We start from the raw sequence: 27573 nt of genomic DNA, 5'->3' as shown, positions 1-27573 counted from the left end.
CTCCCTCCCTTGGTGGCTCGCTCTCCCACAACTTCACTCACTTCCACTGGGCTGGGGCAGGTCCTTGGGGTTTGGGTGCAGGAGGGGGCTCCAGGCTGGGGGGCAAGGCTGAGGGATTCAGAGTGTGGGAGGGGGCTGTGGGTTGAGGCAGGGAGTTGGAGGGTGGAAGGGGGTAAGGGCTCTGAGCTGGAGGTGCTGGCTCTGGGAATGAGGGGTTTGGGGTGCAGAAGTGGGTTCCAGGCTGGGGCCAAGGGATTCGGAGTGTGGGAAGGGGCTGTGGGCTGGCGCTTACCTCATGCGGCTTCCAGTCAGCGGCGCAGCTGGGGGGTGCGAGCGGCACTAAGGCAGGATGCCTGCCTGTCCTGACAAAGCATCCAGCAGGTCCGGTGCTAGTAGGTGTGGGGGGAAGGAAGCGCCAATCTCTCCCCTCGCCTAGGAGCTGGATCTGCTGGCTGCTTTCAGGGTGCAGCACGGTGCCCCAGGATAGGTAGGGATTAGCCTGCCTTAGCGTCTGAGCACCGCTAACCAGACATTTAACCGTCAAAAACCGGACACCTGGTCACCCTACTGCCATGCAAAAAAACTGTTAACATGCAGTAGCCTTCTAAACTGAAGAAATTGGAAGAAATTCTCTTACTCTAAGTGCACAGTGATACCATATCATTGAGAGAATTGTAATACCAGGAAATATCCAAGAAAAGGAATCAGTGCAGTTATCTTGCAGAGTGAGAGAGATGTTGATATGAGAAGGCCCTTAATTATGTACACACTGTGTCTTATGTAGGCTGTTCTCTTATGTAGAATACTTTCACATTATTCCTGGATCACTGGCATCCCTCAGGAATAATGTTTTTATGCTGCATTTCGCTGTGATTCTTCTTCTCTCTCAATCACTGCTCAAGTCAAACTCTTGCTTTCCTTAGATTTGATGCAACGAAGACAGAGCAGAATTTCAATTTGTGCAAGGAGTGAGACAAAAGGAGAACCTTGTAGTGCAGCACGAAAAACAGGTTTATGGGGAAAAATGTTACAAGGCTGTGGTAGGAACAAGTCTCCTCAATATTTCAAAGTACATACAACTCCCAAGAAATCCCTTGTCACTTTTCCAAATTCTCTAATATCTATTCTAAGAAAGGATATTCACACTACCTATGACTGCTATATGTTCTTCGCTCAAATTACAAGCGAGTCTCATCTTATGTGTATTTAATATGCGCAAATTCAGCTTTGCACAGCCGGCAAAAAAAAAAGAGAGAAAAAGAAGAGAAAAAACAACAATTTCAATACTGTACCTGTAGTGCAGGCGATTCAGCCTGCCTTTACACTCCGTGTATACTATACGAGATTTTCGCTTTACACGCTGACAGCGGAACGTAACCACAGCGTAAGATGAGACTCGCCTATATTCCCCTGTGTAATGCCACTTGAACTGATGGAGTTAAACATGGGATGATTTTGGCTGAGTGATGTCTTACTGAAAACTATGAAATGAGACAGAAAGCAAGGGCCTTACTTTTGCACAAGAGGTCTGCATATATAGGGCTAAGCAGGAACTCAGTATATATAACAAAAATACATCTGATAAAAATCCCATTAAAACCACTAGAAGCAGACTTACGCCAATCTTGAGCACTTCTACACTTTTGCCCTGCCACCTCCTCCACCCTCCCACTTCTTGCTATTTATCTTGATACAGAAGCCTATGAACACCAAATTTTTATTCTTGTGCAGCTGAAATTTAAAAGCAATTAATTTCAGAACAGCATGTCTGAGCCTGCTCACAATTAAGTCAATAGCAGCATTCCCAATAAATGAACCACACTTTTCATAATATAAAGCAAGCATTAAACTATAACAAGCCAGAAAAACTACTTATGCTTATTCTCCCCCAATGAGTGTTATTCAGGAAAAAAAAAAAAAAAAAGCATCATACACCCTCTTCAGTTCACCTTACTTACATCCAACTGTGTGCTAACTGCTGTGTACACTCAGACTGGCAAAAAAAGAATGCAAGCCTGAAAAAAGCCAATGCAGTAGAGCTTGTATGAATAAAGAAGAGATGTGAAAAGATAGAATGGTCATGAAAAGAAGGTAAGTAAGATTAAAGCTGCAGTTCTTTTGTAGAGGGATGGTTATGAAAAACACAAAACCCCCACTAACACTAATTGCCACATGCCTCTAAGAACACAGCAGTTTACCAATACATTTCAGATTCCACATAGTCCAGATCAGTGTAATTAGACTGGTAGAATAAATACAGGATAAGCTACTGTTGATGTGGAATGTTATATACACATTATATACAAAAGCAGCTTATTCTGTATTTATTCTACCAGGCTCATTACACCTATCCAGACTATATAAAATCTGAAATGTACTGGTACCTTCTGTGTTCTTAGGGGCACGTGGTACTTGGATAAATGTCTATCAGGAATGGTCTAGAAAGTATTTGGTCCTGCCATGATGGCAGGGGACTGGACTCGATGACCTCTCGAAGTCCCTTCCAGTCCTAAAATCTATGTTAACCATCCCTCCACAAATACATACACACACACTTTACACTTACAGATATTAATTCTACTTAATTTTCTACACTTAAGATTAGCTGTCCACCTCAGGAAAGTAACTGAAGAAGGCCACAGAGGAATTTTATGAACAAGTGATAAAGCAGAAATGGACAGCCACAGTTCTGCTAATGACTAAGGCTAAGATCTTGTCATGGACATTTTTAGTCAAAGTCACAGACAGGTCACGGGCAAAAAAGAAAAATTCACTAAAGATGTGACCTGTCTGTGACTGACTAAAAATATCTGTGACAAAATGCAGCTCTGCAGGCAGCCTGAAGCAGACAGCTGTGCAGGGGGTAGAAGCCACCTGCAGCAGCAGGGCTGAGAGCTGCAGGGGTACTCCATCGCCCACGGCAGTTTGGAGCTCCGGGGGCTGCCATAGGCAGCAGGGGTACCCCAGAGCTCCCTACCCCCGCAGGTGGTGGGTGACCCTTCAGCTCCTAACCACCACAGGCTGAAGTCAGAGATCGCCATGATTAAATCGTACCTCCGTGACTAAATCGTAGCCTTACTGATAACATTGTCCTGCTTAGTCCAAATGGAAGGAAAGACCACGCTTTTGGCAGATATAGCAAAACCATTTGGTTTGTTCATCTATAAGACGACAAAATACATGGCTATCAATACCCCAAAAGTAACCATGAGAGTGGATGAAGAAACACTATGAGAAATCAGTCATTTTACTAAGGAGTGAGATGTGCAATGACAGTGACACGATGCTAGATGTCAAGCAATGAATATAAAAAGCAACAAACAACTATCATATACTGAAGCAGTCATGTAAATCTACAACAGAAACTGATCAGGAGATCAGCTCATTCTAAAGTAAATGCCTGTGGAAAGTCTTCTAGAGTTTATTGGAAAGAGTTTCTTGAAACATTAGATTGGTTTGCTCTAGTTGTAAGAATTTCTAAAGCATCATCAGATATGCTAAGATAACACAATGGTCATATTTAGGCCATGCTTTAAGGAGGTCCCCAACATGATTTCCAGAGCAAGTGATAATGTGGACACTACCTGGAAAGAGAAAAGGAGGGTGACTTATAGAAGCATTAAGTAGAACAGAGAAAAAAGCCAAATCCATCAACATGATACTTAGAAGTTTGACACATCAGCAAAAGACCAAAATAAATAGCAGAAACTGAGGGTGGAGAAGGATAAAGAAAGGCGGTTTACTGAGGGCTTTTCAGGTACAGAAATTTGAGCCCAGCGTACTTCCCCTTCTTAGTTCCTCTGTAGTAACACCAGTTTCACAGGAAAACAAGTTTCTTTATCTTGTATCCATCTGTCATAGGATCACCATCTTGGAGCACCTTCTGTTTCCCTTTTTCATGGTTCCTAAAAAAACAAAAAAAAAACAAAAAAAAAAACAACACACTTCTCCAACATGGTCTCAGGAAGCGCCGCTGGCCACACTGGCCGCGATCAGAGAAGCCACGATCAGTCGAACCTGGCGATGCGGCAGGTAAACAAACTGGCTCGGCCCATCAGGGTGCTTACCCTGGCGAGTCACATGCCAGAGGTGGCCGACCCCTGGCCTAGACATTTCCTGATCTACTTACATATCTGGGGTTTCAAATGAGCAGTTTCTAGGTATGATACCAAATGATTTTTCATATCTGGCCCCAAGCTTCTTACAGCATAGTTGCTGCCCTGTTTCCTCTCTCTGGGAGAAGGAAGACAGACAGACAAAAGGGGAGTCTTGTTTCAATTTTAAGAAATTCTAGCCTTCGCATTGGCTCTTTTGGCCAGGTACCCACTCATTTCCTTTTACCTATGCCTAGCAGTGAGACTTTTAACCCTTTACAGGTAAAGCAAGTAGAGTACAGCTATTAAGAGGGATTTTATAGCTAACTGGCTGGCTGGGTCCATAAAAGGGAGCTTCCCCCTTCATTTACCACAGAGGTCTGTTAATGTTAATTTTGTTGTTTCCCCTAGATCATTCAGTACATAAAACTCATGAAATTTTTCTTCTTTTTATAGTTAAGAATTGATCATCAACTTGAGGCTTTTCAAACCTCATCCCTTTCAAGTTACCTATAAGTCTGGAAAGAGGAAGAATGATTGTGTCCTTTTTAAAACTATGTCAAGAGTAATTTCAGTATGAAGCAAAGCAAAATAGCAACACAGAGAGGTCCAAGCAGAACAAGCAATTTGAATTGTTTGTTAAGAAGCCTCTATTTTGCTACCCACTATACCACTCATTTCCAGATTCTTCCTCCCACTGCTTAAAGTCGCACAAAGTTGTTTGCGTTTTTGTTTGAAGATGACTAGAACTTTTCCAAGCTTTACAAAGGGTTCTAACCATTAGAGGAGTGAAGTTCTGGAACAGCCTTCCAAGGGGAGTAGCGGGGGCAAAAGACATATCTGGCTTCAAGACTAAGCTTGATAAATTTATGGAGGGGATGGTATAATGGGATAACCTAATTTTGGCAATAAATTGATCTTTGATTATTAGCAGGTAAATAGGCCCAATGGTCTGTGATGGGATTTTAGATGAGGTTAGATCTGAGTTCTACAGAGAATTCTTTCCTGGGTGCTGGCTGGTGAGTCTTGCCCACATGCTCAGGGTTTAACTGATCACCATATTTGGGATCGGGAAGGAATTTTCCTCCAGGGAAGACTGGCAGAGGCCCTGGAGGTTTTTCGCCTTCCTCTGCAACACAGGGTACAGGTCACTTGCTGGAGGATTCTCTGCACTTTAAGGTCTTTAAACCACAATATGAGGACTTCAATAACTCAGACATAGGTTAGGGGGTTGTTATAGGAGTGGGTTGGTGAGATTCTGTGGCCTGCGTTGTGCAGGAGGTCAGACTAGATCACCGTAATGGTCCCTTCTGACTTTAAGTCTATGAAAGAGAAGAAGCAAACATTCTGGGTGACAGCAACAGGGGAACAATAAGGATTAAGTTAGGCCTAGTCTACACTGGGGGGGGGGGGGGGGTGGGAATAGATCTAAGATACGCAACTTCAGCTACGCTATTCTCGCAGCTGAAGTCGAAGTATCTTAGATCAAATTAAAATTACTTACTTTGCATTCTTGCGGCGCACCGCAGCTCCCCCATCACCTTGGCTTCCGCCTCTCGCCGAGCTGGAGTTCAGCAGTTGATGGGAGAGCATTCGGGGATCGATCTATCACGTCTACATTACACGCAATAAATCAATCCCCGATAGATCGATCGCTACCCACCAATCCGGCAGGTAGCGTAGACGTACCTTTAATTTGGGAAAAATTAGCCTGCTTCTGTAGTTTTAACTTCTTTACTCAGCACCAGAGTTTACAGGTGAAACATGGTGAAAGCAACTAAGAGATTTCCTGCCCGCTGGGGGACTACTTGCTCACCCAAAATGTCAAGTGACCACAGAATGCTCAAAATGAGGAACTCATCTCAAGAGGAAGGAAAGCATGGGGGGGCCCTCCAAACCAGGTGTTCTGGAAAATGGTTACTAATTAAAAAAGCTACATACATATTTAAGTTAATACTCTGCAATGTTTCCCCTTCCCATCTGGCTCTTATGGATATTATTTCCTGTTGGATAATGTAAAGGAGTATTTGTATCTGTCCAGCTTGGAGCACAATCTCTGCAGGTAATATACATGAAGGAGCTGAGAGAGGGGGCTCACTAACTTATTGACTGATCTGACTCAATGTACTTGACCATCTTAAAAAAGCGATTAACATATCAAGCTGCCAAAGAATCCCAAACATGAGAAACTAACTCAGTCTTTAATTGCTTCCACTTTTTACCTAAAATAATCTGAGGACTGATGAAGATGATGGATTACGTTAAATAGTCAGACAAGACTGAGCTAAAAATCCCTGAAGAAATCCAGTAAGACCATTGACAGGCTGGGAGCATCATCTTAGAGCAGGATAAATGAAACAGTTATTTCTCATTAATTTACTGAGAGTTCTAGTAAATGAGACCGAGAAACAGGATTTTCTGTATCTAAAGTCTGATTCACTTCCCTGTACTCAAGGGCTGTACATTAGAGTCCCTAGGTTGTGCAAATGTTTCCCCTTATAGAACCATACTGCTGCAATTACAGTGGCCTTTTCCCCCTCCAATCAGAGTTGATTGCTTAAGCAAAGAGCTTCCCTCTTTCTCCAACTTGTAAGAATCATCTAACAAGACTAAGGAATATCGATTCTTAGCTAGTAAGGGCTGCAAAAGCTGCCACAACAAAAGGAATATCACTGCCAATTTATAATGCAAGGGAACCACGAAAACCTGCAGTTATACTGGACAAATTCTTGCTCTTTAAGGAGAGTGATCTTGTATCAGCAAGACTAGTAGTCTCCTTGGTGGCTACAGAAGCATATAGAATATTTGAGCACAATGGGAGATGTAAACAGGCCCAATAAACACTTCCAAAGTTCAATTTTAGATGTTCTGACAGACTAGTTTTCAGCATAGGGCCCATTTTTGATAGGCAAGAATAGGATGTAAGACAGTGGTGGGCAACCAGTGGCCCGCAGGCTACATGTAGGCCATCAGGGTAATCTGCTGGCAAGCTGCCAGACAGTTTGTTTACATTTGCACAGGTGCCTGCAGCTGCCAGTGGCCAAGGTTCACCATTCCCAGCCAATGGGAGCTGCGGAAAGCGGCAGCCAGCACATCCCTGTGGCCCATGCTGCTTCTCGGAGCTCCCATTGGCCAGGAACGAAGCAGCATGGGCCACAGGGATGTGCTGGCTGCCGCTTTCCGCAGCTCCCATTGGCTGGGAATGGCGAACCACAGCCACTGGCAGCTGCAGGCAGCTATACAAGTGTAAAACTGTCTGGTGGCCTGCCAGCAGACTACCCCGACAGGCCATGTGTGGCCTGCAGGTTGCCCACCACTGATGTAAGATCCTTTTCACTGCCACGGAAAATGTCATTCTTAACTCTGATTATGAGTTGGTTTTACTACAGGTTAGGGGTACAATAAACCTGACAGATCTGTGATCTTTGTTTATTTTCTCTGAGTCCCTCACACCAGTGCAGTACATCCTAGAAAGGATGACGTTTAAAGAAAGATTCTTGATCATATGTAGCAAGTATCTTCACCAACATCATGGGGACCTCACACAAAAGTCCTATTATGTGTTGATCCCCAGACATTCTTTTCCCCCCTAATTTGCTTACTTTTTATGCCTTTTAGCATTTACTCTGTGTAGTCAGTCTGTTTCCTCTTTTGTTTGTGAGAGTTCCCCCCTTTCCCTTCACCCTCCAAAAACACCCAGAGGGGAGAGGGGTGGGGAAAATATCAAAGAAATTGGCAGGTGTAGTGCCTAAAGCTACTATTAATTAATTTTTACAGTGACTAGATTTCACATTGATAGTGTCCCTTTAAATAGAATTTGCTTTTTTATTTTAAAGTCTACAGATATTTCACTAACAAACAACTCTTCTGATTGAAGCCTAATATCCCTCATTATTTTAGTGTGTGCAAAAAACTTGACAGGGAAGTTGCTTTAGACAGTTTAAGTGCTTCAGTTTAATTTTGGAAGCCAGCATCTACAAATGATTAAAAAAACATCATACAAGTGACTCCACGTGAGTTGGTGGCTCTTCAACTGAAATTGCTAACAGGTAAAAGGCGAATTATTTTCGCATTTCACAGGCCTATTTGCTTTTTAAGCCTAAAACAGGAACCGCACGCCAGAGGTTGCCGACCCACCAGAGCGCCGGGCCAGTTTGTTTACCTGCCGCGTCTGCAGGCAGTTCACCACGGTTCACCGTCCCAGGTCAATGGGGGCAGCAGGAAGCCGCGCAGGCGAGAGATGTGCTGCCCATTGTTTCCCGCTGTCCCCATTGGCCTGGGACGGCGAACCACGGCCAGTGGGAGCCACGACTGGCAGAACCTGCCGACATGGCAGATAAACTGGACAGGCCTGCCAGGGTGCTTATCCTGGTGAGCCATGTGCCAGAGGTTGCTGACCCTGGCCTAAAAGATCATAATCAGACTGTTGTCCACTATTGTATCAAAATGATGTGCCATCATGAGCAATGAAGTGTATCAGCATTACCACTACTCCCCACTCTTGCTTATATGACAGTGCAGTATTAATTCACCATTCCAAGGAAGGTAACAGGGATTTGGAGTTGCTTGGTAATTTGTTAATTGTGTGTGTTGGCCTGGCTATTAGGGTGTTCCCTGTATGAATATACTGGTTTTGCTCAATATGTAGCTGTCATAAGCAGATAGGTAAGGTAAGGGTTAAGTTTCTTTTACCTGGAAAGGGTAACCAAACACCTGACCAGAGGACCAATCAGAGAACTGGATTGTTTAAAGTCAGGGGCGGGAATTTGTATACTCGGGGTCTTTTTTGTTTTCTCGGCTATGAGTAAACAAGTTTCCTTCTAACTCTCTCTTATCTCAAATATTCTACTAAAAGTCTGGAAGTACAAAGGAAAAGCAAAGTAATTCGGCTATGAAGAGCTTTGTGTTGTATGTACAGATGTGGATTGCTGTGCCTTGGTTGTTTTCTCGGCTGTGAGTAAACAAGGTTTCCTCCTAACTCCATCTTATCTTAAAGTTTCTTCTAAACATCTGTAAGTACAAAGGAAAACAAAGTAATTCGGCTATGATGAGCTTTGTGTTGTATTCACATGTATGTTGGTTTGTTGGACTGGTTTAATTGGGCTATCTTTTAAATCAGACTGTTTCTTCATATTTTCTTATAAGCAAGAGCCTGTATTGAGTTTCTTAATGCAAGATTATTGTTTTATATTTCCTTTTTTTTATATAAACTTTTCTTTTAAAACTTGTGGAAGTTTCTTTTCCTAGGGAGGCAAAGGGAAGGGAAAAGCCAGGCTGTGGGCTATTTTCCTATTGTTTTCAGGGAAAGAGCAGGCTACGGGGAAAGAGAAAAAGAATCATCTCTGTTCTCTTGTGGTTGAAGTTTTTCTCTAGTTACTGCTACGAGATCAGGGAGGGGGAATTTCCTTGTGTGCTAGCTGTGATTAGCTGTGAATGCATAGCCTCGGGGACGCTAGATTGCCTCTCCGGTTGCATTCAAAGAGTGAAGTCTAGTCTCGCACCGGCTAACCCAGGAAAGGGGGGGAAGCTGGGAGAGAAGAGAGGGAGACCCAGGGCTCTGGGTCTTGGGGGTCCCCCAGGGGACAGTTGGGGTGACTCGGGGGGCATACTAGGACCCCCAATAGTCCTAGTTGGTGGCAGCGAGAATATCCAAGCTGGTAGTGAGCTTGGGGGAGTTTCAGGTAAGCCCCCAAATTTTGGATGCAAAAGTCCAGGTTTGGGACAGGACCAGATTTTGGACGCTAAAGTCCAGATCTGGGACAGGAGGCTATTACCACAGTAGCTGTCTGGAAAAACAGTCAGGAAGGAAAAGAATGGCTCAAGACCTATAAACTGTTATGATTTTGCCTCCTCTCCACTCAACTAGGAAGAACAAAGGAACATTGACTACCCTTCTCCCTTTTTAATTCTGCCAATGTCTGGGGGAACCAGACAGACACAGGACTCTGTTGGGGTGCTTGGAGAAGCTAGACTCTCGGTCCCCATCAAAGGATGGCAGTGCTTTAGGTAAAATAGACATCCATGTAGACTGTTTTGAAACTTCTCTCTAATGCTTTGTTCCTACTGCTAAAAACAAACACTTTGGTTTTAGGAAGGCTGGTTTATCAAGATATACCACTGGTTACTGACTTCTGAAAGGAAGAATCACAGATGCCTGAACTCAATCCGACCTTCAGGATAACAATGGTTGATACACAGGGTACTGTAGCACAAGGCCCAGTCTACGAGTGGGAGAATCGCAGAACACCACTGCAGGATAAATTTGTCCATATATTTCCTAAAATTTGGTGCCCAGAATTGGACATAGATCTCATCAGTGCCAACTAGAGCAGGACAATTACCTCCAGTGTCTTACATACAATGCTCCTGTTAATACATCCCAAAATATTAGCCTTTTTTTTGCAACTGCATCACATTGTTGATTCTCATTCAACTTGTGTTCCACTACAACACCCAGAACCTTTTCAGTAGTACCAACATCTAACCCAGTTATTTCCCATTTTGTAGTTGTGCATTTGATTTTTCCTCTCTTTATTGCAGTTAAACCATTTTGTAAGCTCCTCAGGGCAGGGAACTGTCATTTTGTTCATCCATAAAGCAGTATCCACAACTATGGAACTGTTTAAGTAACTACTATTCCTGCAGTAAACTGGATTGGGAATGCATACACAGCCTGTATAGAGAAGGCACACCACACTTAAACACCCACTGCCAACACACTCAGGTTTTACACTGATGGCACACTCCCTCTTGACCACTGGTTCACAGTAGAAGTTAACTGCCTGGTGCACACCACCCCCGCTGCAGCAATGGATTAAAGAACTGAGCTTCACAGTATTGCACTCCATCACATTCTCTCTTTGGGGTGCTGCATTCAGACCACTGAATTTTCACCTCTTCCTTAAAATACTTCCCAGGTGTGATTTAAAATAAATTCTTAAGATATAGCCTATGCCACTATATGCCTGACTTCCTGGACATGGCCAAGAAGATACAAGGAACCAGAGTTTATTCTGTGTATTTAACAGTTGAAATGACAAAATTTCTATAACTCCTAGAGTATTTCACAAGTGTGCTAAAAAGCACTCTGAAAAACTATGCTGATGTCAATTATGGTGAAGTGTGCTTTCCCTACAACCATATTGAGCAACACCAGTATTGTGTGGAAATCTAAATTCCTTCTACAGATCAAAACCTTTTGCCGTATAAATTCTCTAACAGAATTGCTGACGAACATGCCCAGAAGACAATCCATGGACAGATATGTTAAGACAAACTATGCTGACCTAAATTGAAAAAGCCTGATGAAAACCTCAAGTTGCAACACAGCGTGAGCAGTACAAGTTAATTTTTTACACTTCATTGGACGTGGAGTGAAGAGAGAGGCCAATATGAACTGAGAATGCAAACTTTCAGGGGTCTTCATCTGTTATGTTTGTACAGTAGCTAGTACTATGAGGGTGGGCCCTGTAGATGCTGCAGCAACACAGAGTAGAGGGGGCAGTACACATTTATTTTTATCAATATAGACTTCAAACTTATTACTCTTTATAGCATACAATTACTTGTCTAAGTTTTTTGTTTCTTTTTAAGATATTACAACTACTGCATTTTAGAAAATGACAAAGAAAATCAGATGAAGAGCTTTGATGATTCCTCCATGATGGGCTACACTATTGGATCAGAATGGAGCAGAGGAGTCAGGAAAAATATAATGCTTGACTTTAACTCTCGAGTTTTCAAAATCAGCTATATCGGAGTTAAAGCCCAGGACTTTCACTGATATGAGTTCACAGTCAGGGAGGTTCTGCACACTAGCAAATTGGTGTAGATCTCCTACCATGCTTCTCTGGCTGGTAGTGCAGACTGACCAATGGCAGCCACCACCACCATGATGTATCCAACCTTGCTCAGAGCAGGTTTAGATTGGTGGACACAATGATTAGAACACTAGCAGCCAGACTGCACTAGCACCCCCAACACTGCTGGAGCTGCACTGCTGGTAGCTTTAAATGTTTGCCAATATAGACAAGGCTGAACTACAATCATTGACAAATAAGCAAGTCAATCCATTTCTCCCTCTGTATCCAATGTTTCGCTAAGGATAGCTACCTCCCTCACAATGCTGTGGTGAAGATTTAATATTTGTCCAGTGACTTGAACTTGTGACTTGCTAATGACCTGCACACAAAACCTTCTCCAGGGTGGTCTGATTTCAACTGAAATGATTTAAGTCACCAATTGTAATAATAATTTAAAACAAGCAGGAAACCTTGATTCAAGACACCGATTTTAACTGCGTTTTGCATTTTTAACTTTAGTTATTTTCCTAAAGTAAAGTTGATTCTCTTTGGCTGGTAACCATTAAAACATGCTGATTTGCAATCAAATATAGCCTATACACTAAATTGTGCTGCTTTTTGCTAGTCGGGGGGTGCACTAGATCTACACACATTTATTTAAGTAATTATATAGGAATACTTTTATTAGAAAGTTTATCAAAACCTCTTCTGCATTTAAAACTGATTTATTCAAAGTATCTGTGCTTAGTAAATTCAGCTGATTAGAAACCATTATGCCCTTCAAGAATTTTAGAACTGATCTCATCCTCTCAGCTGTTTTTTATTCATGAATTAGAATCATAGAATAGTGTCAAGTATCAGAGGGGTAGCCGTGTTAGTCTGGATCTGTAAAAGCAGCAAAAAATCCTGTGGCACCTTATAGACTAACAGACGTTTCGGAGCATGAGCTTTTGTGGGTGAATACCCACTTCGTCATCCGACGAAGTGGGTATTCACCCACAAAAGCTCATGCTCCGAAACGTCTGTTAGTCTATAAGGTGCCACAGGATTCTTTGCCAATCATAGAATAGAATATCAGGGTTGGAAGGGACCTCAGGAGGTCATTTAGTCCAACCCTCTGCTCAAAGCAGGACCAATTCCCAGATTGGGGTAAAAAATATATCTGTTTCCTAATGACCCCCTCAAGGATTGAATTCACAACCCTGGGTTTGGCAGACCAATGCTCAAACCACTGAGAACTGGAAGAGATCATACTTTTCTGCTTTTTCAACTTACGCTGGTTTCTTAACTTTGAACAAATTATGAACTAGATGAATAAACTAAACAAAAAATATTCTTTCACACCTGCAGACAAGGCTATGCTATCAAAAGCTGGTTTCTAGCACTTCAACAAACTCTAGCTCCAGGTACTTAGCCAGAGACTTACAGCAGCTGAGCAGTTTGACTTTCTTTAAAACTTGGCACCCAACATGTACTGCTTAATATTTTTTAAATTATTTTAATGGATATTAAGTTTAGGCCTTAAACATTGGTTGTCAATTTCAAATAGGTTGTTTTTTTTTTTAAAGGATTTAAAGAAAATTAGATTTTTTTGGTTTGAAATAATTAAATTCTATCCACCCTGATTTTCTCTAAAGTCAATGGGAAGTAGGAATGCTTAGCACCTTTGAGAATTTGGCCAATATGTATCATTAAATTCAAGGGGTTCTGAAAATTTAAGACCAAAAAGACATTCAGTTTTTGAACCTTAAATAGTCCAACATTTAGCCTTAAGTGTAAAAATCTTTGGCACACTTTCAATCTAAGCTATGTATGATACAGGATTCTACGAGCTAGGACCTAAGTGGCAGTCAGAGCCAACAGTTTTTTAGCAGAGCTTGTAATCTTGTTCTCAGAACTTCACCTTATCAGATTTAAGCAAACACTCTTAGATAAGCTTTAACTTTCACTATACTCACTTCTTCTAAAACAAAGAGTCAAAATAAAGTTAGACAAGTATTTGTTCCAATGTGCATCCACATCACATACATTATACCATTCCCTAATATCCCACGTCATGATAAATATCGACCCAAACAAACTGAAACCAAAAATCTCAAGAGCTTTTTAAAAATAGATTCATAGACTCTAGGACTGGAAGGGACCTCAAGAGGTCATCGAGTCCAGTCCCCTGTCCTCATGGCAGGACCAAATACTGTCTAGACCATCCCTGATTAGACATTTATCTACCTACTCTTAAAAATCTCCAGAGATGGAGATTCCACAACCTCCCTAGGCAATTTTATTCCAGTGTTTAACTACCCTGACAGTGAGGACTTTTTCCTGATGTCCAACCTATATCTCCCTTGCTGCAGTTAGCCCATTGCTTCTTGTTCTTCATTAGAGGCTAAGGTGAACAAGTTTTTGCCCTCCTCCTGATGGCCACCTTTTAGATAACTGAAAACTGCTATCAGGTCCCCTCTCAGTCTCTCTTTTCCAAACTAAACAACCCAATTCTTCAGCCTTCCTTTTAGGTCATGTCTCAAGACCTTTAATCATTCTTATTGCTCTTCTCTGGACCCTCTCCAATTTCTCCCCATCTTTCTTGAAATGTGGTGCCCAGAACTGGAACAATACTCCAGTTGAGGCCTAACCAGCGCAGAGTAGAGCGGAAGAATGACTTCTCATGTCTTGTTTACAACACACTTGTTAATGCATCCCAGAATCACATTTGAATACATCCTTTATTTTTGACAGATCAACTTTAGAATCATAGAATCAAAGGTTGGAAGGGACCTCATGAGGTCATCTAGTCCAACCCCTGCTAAAGGCAAGACCATTTTCCCTAATATCCCAGCCAGGGTGCGGTCTAGCCGGACCTTTATATAGCTCTAAAGATGGAGATTCTACCACCTCCCTAGTAACCCATTCCAATACTTCACCACTCTCCTAGTCAGAAAGTTTTTTCTAATATCCAGCCTCGACTTCCGCAACTGCAACTTCAAACCATTGCTCCTTTGTCTGTGCTCCGTCACCACTGAGAACAGCCTAGCTCCCTCCTCCTTGAGATCCCTTCAAGTAGTTGAAGGTTGCTATCAAATCCCCCTTAGTCTTCTCTTCTGCAGGCTAAATAAGCCCAGTTCCTTCAGTCTCTCTTCATAAGTCATGTGCTCAGTCCTCTAATCATTTTTGTTGCCCTCCGCTGGACTCTCTCCAATTGTTCCACGTCCGTTTTGTAGTGTGGCGCCCAAAACTGGACACACTATTCCAGATGTGGCCTACCAGTGCCGAATAGGGGAATAATCACATCCCTCGATCTGCTGGCAACACTCCTACTAATACAGCCCAGTATGCTATTAGCCTTGGTGGCTACAAGAGCACACTGTAGGCTCATGTTCAACTTTCCATTCTACCGTAACCCCAAGATCCTTTTCTTAAGCACTGCTACTTAGCCAAACAGTCCCAGCCTGTAGCAGTGCATTGGGGTTTTTCTGTCCTAAGTGGCAGGACTTTGCACTTGTCCTTGTTGAACTTCATGAGGTTTCTTGTGGCCCACTTCTCCAATTTGTCTAAGTCCTCTGAATCCTATCCCTGCCCTCCAGCGTGTCCACCACTCCCCCCAACTTCGTGTCATCTACAAATTTACTTAACGTGCAAGCTATCCCATCATCAAGATCATTAATGAAGACATTGAATAGAACGGGCCCTAAGACGACCCTGGGCACACCACTTGTTACTGTTGCCAACTAGAGAATGTGCCATTGATACCTACCTGCTGAGCCCGTTGATTCAACCAGTTTTCTATCCACTTCACAGTCCATTCCTCCAACCCATACTTCCTCAGTTTGCTGATGAGAATGCTGTGGAACCGTGTCAAAAGCCTTACTAAAGTCAAGGTATACAACATCAACAGCTTTGCCCCCATCCACAAGTCCAGTCATCTCATCACAGAAAGCAATCAGTGTTGGTCAGGCATGATTTACCCTTGGTGAATCCATGCGACTGCTTCTGATCACCTTGTTTTCCTCTAAGTGTTTCAGGATGGATTCCTTCAGCACCTGCTCCATGATTTTTCCAGGGATTGAGGTGAGACGATTGGTCTGTAGTTCCCTGGATCTTCCTTTTTCCGTTTCTTAAAGATAGGTACTATTTTGCTTTCTTCCAGTCCTCTGGGACCTCTCCTGATCGCCATGAATTTTCAAAGATAATGGTCAACGCGCTCTGCAATCACATCAGCTAACTCCCTCAGCACCCTCGGATGCAGTTCGTCCAGTCCCATAGACTTGTGCACGTCTAACGTCTTTAAGTAGTCCCTAACCTGACCCTCTATCACAGTGGGCTGCTCTCCTCCTCTCCTCTCTGCGTTTCCCAGTGTAGTATCTGGGGGTTGATCCTGCCCGTAAAGACTGAAGTGAAGAAGGAAATTGAATACTTCAGCCTTTTCCATATCTTCCACCACTAGGATACCTGCCTCATTGAGTAAGGGACCTACACCATCCCTAGTCCTCTTCTTGTTGCTTACATACTTGTAAAACCCCTTCCTATTATCCTTCCATCCCCTTGCTAGTTTCAACTCAAATTGCCCTTTGGCCTTTCTGATTCTATCCCTGCAGGCCCGAGCAATAATCTTATATGCCTCCCAGTCATCTGTCCAAGCTTCCATTTTTGTAAGCTTCCTTCTTTTGCTTCAGCTCACCACTGAGTTCCCTGCTAAGCCATGCTGGGCACTTTCTACGCTTGCTGTTCTTTCTGCACATCAGTATGGTATTTTCCTGTGCTCTTAGCATGGTTCTTAAAAAACTGCCAGCTCTCCTGGACACCCATCCCCTTCAGTTCAGCTTCCCAGGGAATCCTGCCCATCATTTCTCTAAGGGGCTGAAATCCGCTTTTCTGAAATCCAGGTTTGCGTTCTGTTCTCTCCTTCCTTCCTTCGACCAGGGTTCTGAACTCTACCATGTCATGATCACTGCTGCCCAGGTTGCCGTTCACCCTTACTTCCCCAATCAACTCTTCTCTGTTTGTGAGCAGGAGGTCGAGAGGCGCAAGGCCCCTCGTTGTCCCCCAGCATTTGTACCAGGAAGTTGTCCTCAGCGATCTCCAAAAACTCCTGGATTGCCTGTGCACTGCTGTATTTCTCTCCTAGCAGATATCAGGATAATTGAAATCTCCCATGAGAACAGGGCCTGTTGATCTACAGATTCTGCTACGTTGGTCTGGTTAAAAAGCCTCATCCACCTCTTCTTTCTGGTCTGGTGGTCTGTAGCAGACACCCACCATAACATCCCCCTTGTGACATTCCCCTCTAAATTTAACCCAAAGACTTTCAACTGGCTCATTTCCAACTTTAAGAATGTTGCTTATATACAAATAAAGTACATTCTGTTCAGGTTCTCATATTGCATCAACCATGAGGGTATTGTTAGCTATTGTTTAAAATGATCCTTAAAGTTTACAAAGCAACGAACCCAGGCACAACTCTGAGCATTGAACAAAATACAAAAAAAAAACGACATCAAGACCCCTATCCTAGACAATTTATGAAATGAAGAGCCAGATGCAAAACAGACATGCACCTTAAAGCCTAGCTTTGATTTTTCCTAACACCATCAATGTTTAACAAAGAGTGAGTTGATGACTCCCTTGCATTCATAAAAAACTCCTAATCCCAAACGTTGGATACAAGTTATTCCAGCTGAAGCTAATTAATACATTTCAGAGTATCTCGCATACAACTGATACAAAATTTCTATCCGCATCCAATCTGCGATCCGCAAATGCGGTCCACAGACATCTGTATCTGCGGATATAAACCAGATATCTGCAGATTTGCAGAGCTCTACATATAATAGGTCTCACCTCAGCCAGAACTACCACCTCCTTCTGTAAGGAAAGGAAACAGGCATAGACTCTCCACATTCATTACTAGCACTTTATAATTTCCAACCATCTCTAAAAGCAACTACATAATTGGAGTACATAAGCCAATACAGAATGAGAGTCAACATTCAACGGGAAATCAAACTAGGAGCCAGCATAGCACTGAAATGATGAAAGTAAACATTGTCATTTGGTGCATTCCCCTACCATGCTCTTGCCTCCGTAAGAAGGCGGCTACAAGTTTACTCCCAAGTTGCTGTTTCCTCCAAATAAAGCTTAACAGAGATCTCAAATTCCTTAACTGCAAAAGAAGCAGTGACCACTGAAATAAAGTGCTACTTCAGCTATGAATCCAGAAATGAACATCCACTTCCCTAAATCCATTTCTACCTAAAGTAATGAGTTAAGAGTAGTTAATAAAAGAATGTAATAGCATCAAGTGGAAGAGTCAGAAGGTTTCCAGATTACCTAACAGAGGCACCTCTAGTTGTCCTAGATCCACCCTGTATTGCCAACAGCACTCCAAACATCTACAAGTAAGAAGCAAGGAATCACTTTTAACCAGTTTTACCAACAGGCAGATTAATCATCATACCACAAGATTTTAAAATACTATGTTCCTTGGAGTCACTCTCCAGATCTCCACTTTACTATATGCTCCTTTAGACCAAGGCTCTTTTTAACAGAGAATCTCTATATGAAGTACAGACCATTAACTTACAGTGTCATGCTGCTATTCTGGCACTTAAAATTAGGGGGGATTGTACCTTGTAAAAAGTAGTGCAAGAAACAACTGGACTCTCTCTTTCTCTAAGGGGAAGATACTAGGTACATTCACTCTATTAAGACAAAGAATATTTGAGAAGTATTTTTTTTACAGAGCAAAAAAATCAGTGGCATCAATCCAGCACGTCACTATGCGTCAACTTAAATCATTTTAAGAATGGCCCTACTGGATCAGACCAAAGGCCCATCTAGCCCAGTATCCAGTCTTCTGACAGTAGCCAGTGCCAGGTGCTCCAGAGGGAATGAACAGAACAGGTAATCATCAAGTGATCCATCCCCTGTCGCTCATTCCCAACTTCTGGCAAGCATGTGCTAGGGACACTATTCCTGCCCATCCTGGCTAATAGCCATTGATGGACCTATCCTCCATAAATGTATCCAGTTCTTACTCCTATTATACTCATGCTTTACTCAGTGTTTCACATAGCAAAATTTGGCCATAACACTTAAAATAAGTGGATTTAACATTTTCAGTCACTTTCAATTCCACAGTATACCTGCCTCTCAGAAGCTTAAGTGTTTTCTTGTCATAACAGATACTAGAGCTTATTGGAGCCCAGGGAATAGATGAACTTTAACGAGATTTTGTTTAGTTCATGTATCAAACAGTTAACCAGAAACTAACTTATGGTAGAATTCAGGTTTTCTTCAATACAAGTACACTGATAAAAGAGCAAAATCCTGAATCTGAGATTGTTGGCCCACAGGTACACTATCTTTTTTTTACCAAAAAAAACCAAAACACAACATTCTGTTGGGGCAGATAAGTCAAGTGATTTTTGCTTGAGTGAGGATGAAACTACATTTTAGAATGGTTCCATTTAGGATCATGGGGCAATTTTATATTTTAAGGGAAAACATTCCTATAGAGTTAACAAAATGAAACCGTTCTAGATGTAAGAGGAAATGCCACTAAAATGAAGTAAATTTGAACTCTTTCAGAAAAGAAAAGCAGCATCATTGGATGGCTTAAGACATACTTTTGTATTGTGGAATAAGACCACTAAAAATTATAAAAATACCAGACACTTTTGCAGTTTTACAGTACTGGATATTGGACTAGTTTCTTATCTTTTAGATAAGTTATTTTTAAAAGAACTACCAGGAAATGTTTTGTTAGATAAGAATGAGGAGCGCTGTTTCAGCGAACAACATTAGTGTCTTCTGTCTAGTGTCAAAATGAATCTCACACAGATTTGTCAAAAGCTGCATGTGTTTAAACTTGTCTGACAAATTACATATCAAAACACACAGAGATTGAAGAGTAATATAAACTGCCCGTATTGAAAGGCTTAAAAGTTTGTTGATTCCCTAATCTAGCAGTTTTACCTAACTGTAGCTTATAAAACTAAAACACACAAAAAGCTATTCCGTGCAAACTGTTGTAGCTCACTGTTATCAACTGAGTTTGACATATCTTTCTGAATGCTGCTTTTAAGATGACAACAATATAAAGAGAAATTGAATGAGACTACAGTAATTTGAATGACATTTTGCTACAAACATTAGCAGCTCCTTCTTATGAAGTTACCAATCAACACACACAAACACAACAACTTATTTTAAAGGGCTGCTGAAGTACAATGTTGGACTGGAAAAAAACCCAGTTTGGCTTCTGTAAATATACTGATATGAATTTTCAAGGAGCATCATTTGTGAAATCCTCCATACATTTTTATGAGAAAGGAAAAGTCATGCCTTGACTTGCACACCACTTCTGATTACAGTAACACAGGCATTATATGGAAAATGACTCACTTCAATTTTCAGGACAGACCATTTTAGCATGTGGGACCACAAAACGGAATCCCTGAAGTATCCGATATAAGAGTTAATTAAAGATACGTTATTGGTTTTGACCAGGCATCAGCCACAACATATCCTTGCTCATTTCTGTGTAGTCTGAATCATGCACATCGCAGGCAGATGCAGCAAGGTTACCATGACACGGTGAGCTCCATGGCAAAGTGAGCAGTGTGCACACATAATAGGCCTGATCAATATTTAATCTACTCGGTGTATGCTCTGCCCGAGCAACTCGTTCGTTATTGCCTTGTGCAAGACACAGGTCAGCCCGGCACCCAGTGGATCGCCCTTCTAACCACGGGGACAGGTTTCATGCATGCAGAGCAATCCCCACCCCGGTTTTTGCATACACAGCCCCTTGCCCCCTGCAGGCAAATCACTGCGGGACCCCAGCCCCACGGCGGGCTTCCCTCATGCACGCCCACACACACGTGGCACCCCCGCGGACCCACACACGCTCCGTGGGGACCCCCGGCACTGCCGCCCTGGCTGCGGGCGGGGCCGAAGCGGCGTGCCCGCCTCCCCCTGCCAATACCTGTCCTCGGAGACGCTGATGATCCCGTCCTCCTTGGGCACGATCGCGGCCATGCTCACTACATCCTGGGATCCCTCCACCTTGCTGAGCAGGACGGGCTTGCGGGTCAGCGCCTTGGGCTGGATCTCAGCGGCCATGGGCAGCGCCGCCGGGCTCGGGCTCCGGCTCCGGCTGGGCAGGGGGCGGCGCCGCTCTGCAGCAACAACAGAAAAGGGAGGGGGAGGGAGCGCGACTCGCGCCCCGTGCAATCCCTCAGAGCCAGGAACCAAAACAGCAGCTGGCGCGGCAACTAGCGCCACCCCTGCAACTAAAGCGCCCCGCCCTCCCACGCCGGGCCAATGTGGTAGCGGCACTTCCGGGAGCCCCGCCCCCGCCTCCTCCCTCCGCGCGGCAGCTGGCATCCAATCGGGAGCGGGGAAGCCTGCCTTGAGCGCAAGCTGGCCGGCCTGGGGGCAAGCCCGCAGGAGGGCGTGGGGAGCCCCTGCCTGTGCTGACGGTAGCTGTGCAGTGAGGCACTGCCTGCTGCAGTAACACTGGGTGGATGCTGATTGACCGGCAGCCTGACGGCCCCCGGCTTCCCCGCTCTGGGTTTACTCCGCTCCACTGACGCAAAACGCCCAACGCTGCGCTCGGCTTCCCCGACTGGGGGCGAGTAATCGCGGCCCTGATGCCATTGGGGTACTTGGGTGACGGGAGCCTAACCCTGATGGAGCGCAGGGCATGTTCCGTGTCCGCCTCTCCTAAACGGGCTGGGGTCTGGCTGGCTCTATTGCTGAGTAGGCGGGTAAGGGTGCAAATAAACCCTACGGTTCCCCTTTGCTACTCCCCTTCTGAGCCTGCGCCGGCTGGACGGAGTCTGTCTTCCAGGGTCAGGGCAGCTGATACTTAACTTGTTGTAGGGGTGTTCGGTCCATCCCATTTCCTCCGTTCAAGCTCCCCTCCCTGGAAGCAGGGAGGTATGTGGGATAAGAGCATGGATGCCAGCTCTGCACAATTAGGCTCGCCTTTGTGCTGAGGGGTTCCTTCTGATCCAGAAACATCAATTTTACTAGTACTAACTAGTTTGTTTGTTTTTTAAAGAGTCCTTGTGGCACTTCAGAGACTAATAAATTTAGTTGGGCATTTGTTAAGATGCCACAAAGACTCATTGTTTTTGCTGATACAGACTAAACAGCTACCACTCTGAAACCTAGTTATTTTTAATAAATATGACTTCGAAAAAAAGATGCTCCCTGGACTCCTTCAAAATTGTCAGTCCTTTTCCTAATTACTGTTGTCTTCACATGTTGAATATCCTACTGAAGATTAATTCCTTTGTAAAGTATAAAAAGAAAAATGTGTTTCACCAGTTGGGGTTTGAGCACGAAAGTAGGTCAGGAAGGGTACAAGGCAAAAGAGAGGATCAGTGGAAGAGGAGAAAGCTGCAGGAGCCAAGCTCTATTCATACATGTTGCAAAAATACTAGTAATGTCATGTAATAATGGTAAAGAATGATAGCAAGAATTGCTCTCCTCCAACACTAAACAATGAACTTTCTTTAGAAATAATCTTAAACAAGAATTAATATACAAATTATAAATTCAAATAGGTCACTAGTTTATCATCTCATGTACTGGCCTTGGGAAGGGTTTTAGTTTGTTGATTCACTTGGATTAGAAAATCTCAAAGTTAATGACGCCTGTTCAGTAGGTTTAGAATCTCCCTTCCCTCAGGCAGTGTTTGAGCCCTTGGCTGCTGGGGTCACAGAGCAAACTACTGAGTTTGGAAGCAGCTGAAGATGCCTTTTAATTCGATACTGAGTCTCAATCAGATAGGATCACAAGTTACAGCTACATCCCATAACAACAGCTGATGTCCAATATTCTTCATAGTTTTCTCAGGACTGGGTCCCCAGTGCAGGAAAGCACTTAAGCACATACTTTAAGAATGTACTTCAGCACTTTTTCTGAATGGCGATGCATTCCTAAAGTGGGGCCTGGGTTTTCTGGTTTAGACTGGGGCAAATGTCAGCCTACATTCCGATGGTAAAATAAATCCTGAGACCTTTTATCTTTGGCAATTCTCTTCCTCAAATCTGGCAAACTGTACCCTGCTGCAGCAACTAATGAGAAACCAGATAGGTATGCCCCTTTTCTTCACAGAGGTCTACTGCTATTCTTTTCTAGTGCTATTAGCTTATTCAACAGGTACAAGAGGCTTGTTGGATTTTTTTTCTGGCCATTCTGGAACTGTTTGTAATACAGAAATACTGGATCTGAGTCTGAGCACCACAAGTGGTATATTTGCATTCTAAAAAGCATGTGCACTTGGGGAAAAAAGTCAATACGTGCCTCTCTTGCTAGCCTGGAGGCTTTTGTATTCTTTTTGCAGCTGATATCTGAAAGCACAAATGGAGAGAAATAAAACTGTTGATATCATCCAAGGGTGTTTTTTTTTTTTTTTGGTTTTTGGTTTTGTTACTGTAAATTGTGAAACAGAAGGAAGCCCAGTTACAGGCATGGTATTCTTGGAAGATACAACAGAGAGAGAGAAAAGTCATTTCTGCATTGGTCCTTACTACTCAAAATGTCTTGGAAAAATTCCCCCATAAGGATAGTAGATTGCCTCTGAAAAAATTAACCTTTCTTTGTACGGTATCAGTATAATTTAATCTGTGTTAATCAACAAGAGACAAGATGGGAGAGGTAATATCTTTTATTGGATATTTTAGTCAGCAATGGTCCTTGTTTTATTTTGCATTTTGCTATAGCTGTTTGTAAATAGCTTTGGTCTTTCCTATTTGATGTACTTCTGTTTACTCTCTTTTTCCCCTCCCCCCCCAATGGGAGTGAAATGAACATAGCTGTTGGTGATAGTACTTTTGAATTCACATATTTGATGATGTCAGCACATCTCTGGGAATCAGTGGTGGCTTCAGGCCATGGTGGCTACATACAATTGAGCCAAGCCCCACGTGCTCACACCAGGACAGTATACCAGAACACCTTCTTTGATTCCTCATCTGCAATCCTGTTTGACACTCCTGGATTGTAGCAGAAAGAAATTCCCTACCTACCACTGCTGTCTCCTTGCTTACGAAGTTGCCCTCTGGGTCCATCTTCTGGCTTCTTGAAAGAATCTGCAGAGTTTTAAAAGTAGATGTCATGAGCAGGTAATCATAGCCTAAAGTCAATAGTTCTCAAGGGCTATGCATACCCCTGGGGGTACACAGAAGTCTTCCAGGGGCTACATCAATTCATCTAGGTATTTGCCTAGTTTTACAACAGGTTACATAAAAAGCCCTAGCAAAGTCAGTACCAACTAAAATTTCATACAGACAAAATGAAAAAGCAAGCAATTTTTCAGTAATACTGTGCTGTGATATTTTTGTATTTTTTATGTCTGATTTTGTAAGCAAGTAGTTTTTAAGTGAGGTGAAACGGGTACGCAAGACAAGTCAGACTCCTGAAAGTGGTACAGTAGACTGGAAAGGTTGAGAACCACTGGCCTAAGTGAGAGTTCAGGCATAGGAAGGTGAAAGTGGAGTGGTCCAAGAGCTGGATGGAGTCCCCAGCCTGTCTGTGAACAGTATTTTTTAGTTAACTACAGATGCAGACTTGCCACTTCTGTAAGTTTGAGGGGACACTCCTCTCCCAGCACAACATAGCAACATTTGTCTGTGTTGTGTCGCCAGTTTAGTTCATGCCTTTTTTACGGCATGATTATTTTAATAGTACATCATCATGCAACGTGAAGACACTTGATGAACCTCCAAACAAATAATGGGAACTGTGGAAATCCAGCATGCCTTGGGATCATCCTGTTAAAAGTGAGCCAATCTAACAAACAGGGTGGCAACAGGAGCTCACAAAAACTGGTCATTTAAAAAAAATGTTCAACAATGAAGGGTTCCATTAATTACAATAGATATTTAGAATCCTGAGAATATTCCCTTACCCAATTAGGACTGTTTTATGACTGGTCCATTTTGGAGCCAAAACTCCTTAACAAATGCAACTTTAAGCTATTAAGTAATCTGATACTTGTCCCTCTCACTATACAAGATGGTGACTAGTGTGGAAAAGAAACTGCACTTTGCTTGAGTGCTTAATTTCTGGAGTGCTTCGCTAACATGAAGCTGGATTTCAGCATTTTGAAGCCTCACCAGCTCAATCACCCCTGTGTGACACAGAGACCTCTTTACAAAGGGTCCCCTGTTCTTTGCAAACAGCTCTCACTTCAGATTTGGCAAACTTACTACATCAAACACATGTCTTGCAGGATACCTATTCATAAAGAGTAACATGTAGGGTATCTACAGAAAGCTTGTAACTTGTCAAGACTCAGAATCGTTGTGAGATGTATGTAAGGATAATATTTAAGGAATAATGTACTTATATTGAAAGTATGCCTAATGAACTTGGAGTAGAAATCAGTCCCCAGAAGGTAAGAACATAACATAAGAACAGCCATAATGTGTCAGACCAATGGTCCATCTAGTCCAGTGTTCTGTCTCCAACAGTGGTCAGTACCAGAGATTCAGGGGGAATGTACAGAACAGGGCAGGCAGTAGAACAGTGAGCAATCCACCTCCTAGCTTCTGAAAGTCAGCGGTTTAGAGTTGCCCCAAGCCTGAGGATGCATCCTTGACCATCTTGCCTAACAAGTAATTCATGGACCTATCTCCTCCATGAACTTATCTTGTTTTTTTTTAAATCCAGTTACACTTTTTGCCATCACAATATCCCATGGCAATGAGTTCCACAGGTTAATTGTGCTTGGTGTGGAAAAAGAACTTCCTCTTGTTTGTATTAAGCCTGTTGTCTGTTAATTTCATCAGGTGACACCTGGTTTTTGTATTGCAGGAAAGGGTAACACATCTATGTTCACTTTTTCCACACCATTTATGATTTTATAGACCTCTATTATATTTCCCTTTAATTGTCTCTTTTCTAAGATGAACAGCCCTAATCTTTTGTCTCTCCTTATATGGAAGCCATTCCATATCCTTAATCATCTTTGTTGCATGTCTGTGAACTTTTTCCCATTCCACTATAGCCTTTTTGTGATGAAGTGAGCAGAACTGGACACAGTATTCCAGGTGTGAGTGCACCATGGATTTATATAGTGGCATTATAATATTTTCTATCCTTTTCCTAATGGTTCCTAACACTGTTAGCCTTTTTGACTGCTGCTGAGCACTTAGCTGAAATTTTCACAGAATTATCTACAGTGACTCCAAGTGACTCTTTCTTGAGTGATAACAGCTAATTTAGAACCCATCATTACATAAGAGTAGTTCGGATTACTTTTTCCAAGGTGCATTACTTTGCACTTATCAATGTTGAATTTCATCTGCCATTTTGTTGCACAATTACCCAGTTCTGTGAGATCCTCTGAAGCCCTTCACAGTCAGCTTTGGACTTAACTATCTTGAATAATTGTGTATTGTGCCAACTTTCCACTTTACCGTTTATTCCCTTTTCCAGATTATTAATGAATATGTTAAACAGTACAGGTCCCAGTACAGATCCTTGGTGGACCCCAATGTTTTCCTCTCTCCATTCTGAAAACAGACCATTTATTCCTACCCTTTGTTTCCTATCTTTTAACCAGTTACTGATCTATCAGAGGATCTTTCCTGTTATCCTGTCTACTTAGTTTCCTTAAGAGCCTTTGGTGAAGGATGTTGTCAAAGACTTTCTTAAAATCCTAGTACATTATATCGACTGACACCTTCAAAGAATTCTAATAGATTTGTGGAAGCATAGCTTCTCTTTGCAAAAGCCATGTTGACTCTTCCCCAACAAATTGTGTTTATGTATGTGTCTGATAATTCTTTTATTTACTATAGTTTCTACCAATCTGTCCAGTACTGAAGTTAGGTCCTATTGTCTACCCCTGCCACATCCCAGAACAGTCAGTGGAAAATCATCAGAGACAACAATCAATCAAAACTACTTAAAGGTAGAAAAGAAACTGCAACATGCCGGGAGTTCACCCTGCCTGTGAATAGAAACAAAGGACTGTTTTCAGTATAACATAGTTTAGGAAAAGGGACTTCAGTGAGGAAAAACCTTGGAAGAGGGGGACCCTTTCATGGACATTTGGATCCTGATTCTTGAGAAACCATTCAGCTCTGCAATGGACTGAACTTTTGGGAAAAATCTACTTTATTAGATAGGAAAGGTAACTGTTTATAAGTGTAGATCCAGGTTTGCTTTTATGATTGTGTTTCATATAGTAACATCTTGTTTTCACCAGTCTCTCTTGTTCCTAATTAAATCTTTATTATTTCTTAAATAAATCCTTTTTGTTAAGTGCTCACAAATGCTGTGTGGTTTAAGGTAAAACTGGTAAACTGGGACACGCTACACCTTTCGGTGCAGAGGATCAGGAAATTCAGTCAGTAGCTAGTGTCAGTGACTGGATATCACAGAGGCATGACTCAAAGGGATTTGGGTGTGCCTATTGTTAACCTGCAAGAAAAGGAAGGGCTGGCATAAGCCCAGAAGAGCGTGCTTGAGTGGTGAAGGACTGGCAGTGTCAGAGGACTGATATCCAGTTACCACAAAAAGACTCCATTTTGCTGGACGCAGGGGGTAACTAGGTGACTCACAGTCCTGGATACCCCAAGTACCATCACACCATGCTAAACCTAAAGGACTTGTATACACAAGACCACCACCACATAAAAAAGGTAAAAACACTTGGC

The 27573-nt window shown here is 42.7% G+C and overlaps 1 protein-coding gene across 1 annotated transcript in view; it reads right to left on the bottom strand.

The window, feature by feature from the left end:
* Positions 1 to 21167, bottom strand: part of WDFY2 (WD repeat and FYVE domain containing 2) — a 138003-nt gene extending 116836 nt beyond the window's left edge. The window contains exon 1 of the mRNA XM_032778302.2: positions 20880 to 21167. Coding sequence (XP_032634193.1) covers positions 20880 to 21016 — 137 coding nt within the window. The 5' untranslated portion in view covers positions 21017 to 21167. The remainder of the gene's footprint in view (positions 1 to 20879) is intronic.
* Positions 21168 to 27573: the final 6406 nt, after the last annotated feature.

This window comes from Chelonoidis abingdonii, chromosome 1, assembly GCF_003597395.2.
Source record: "Chelonoidis abingdonii isolate Lonesome George chromosome 1, CheloAbing_2.0, whole genome shotgun sequence".
In the NCBI taxonomy this organism is placed as follows: domain Eukaryota; kingdom Metazoa; phylum Chordata; order Testudines; family Testudinidae; genus Chelonoidis; species Chelonoidis abingdonii.
Note: the sequence above shows the minus strand (reverse complement) of the source record. Positions and strands in the feature narration are given on the sequence as shown.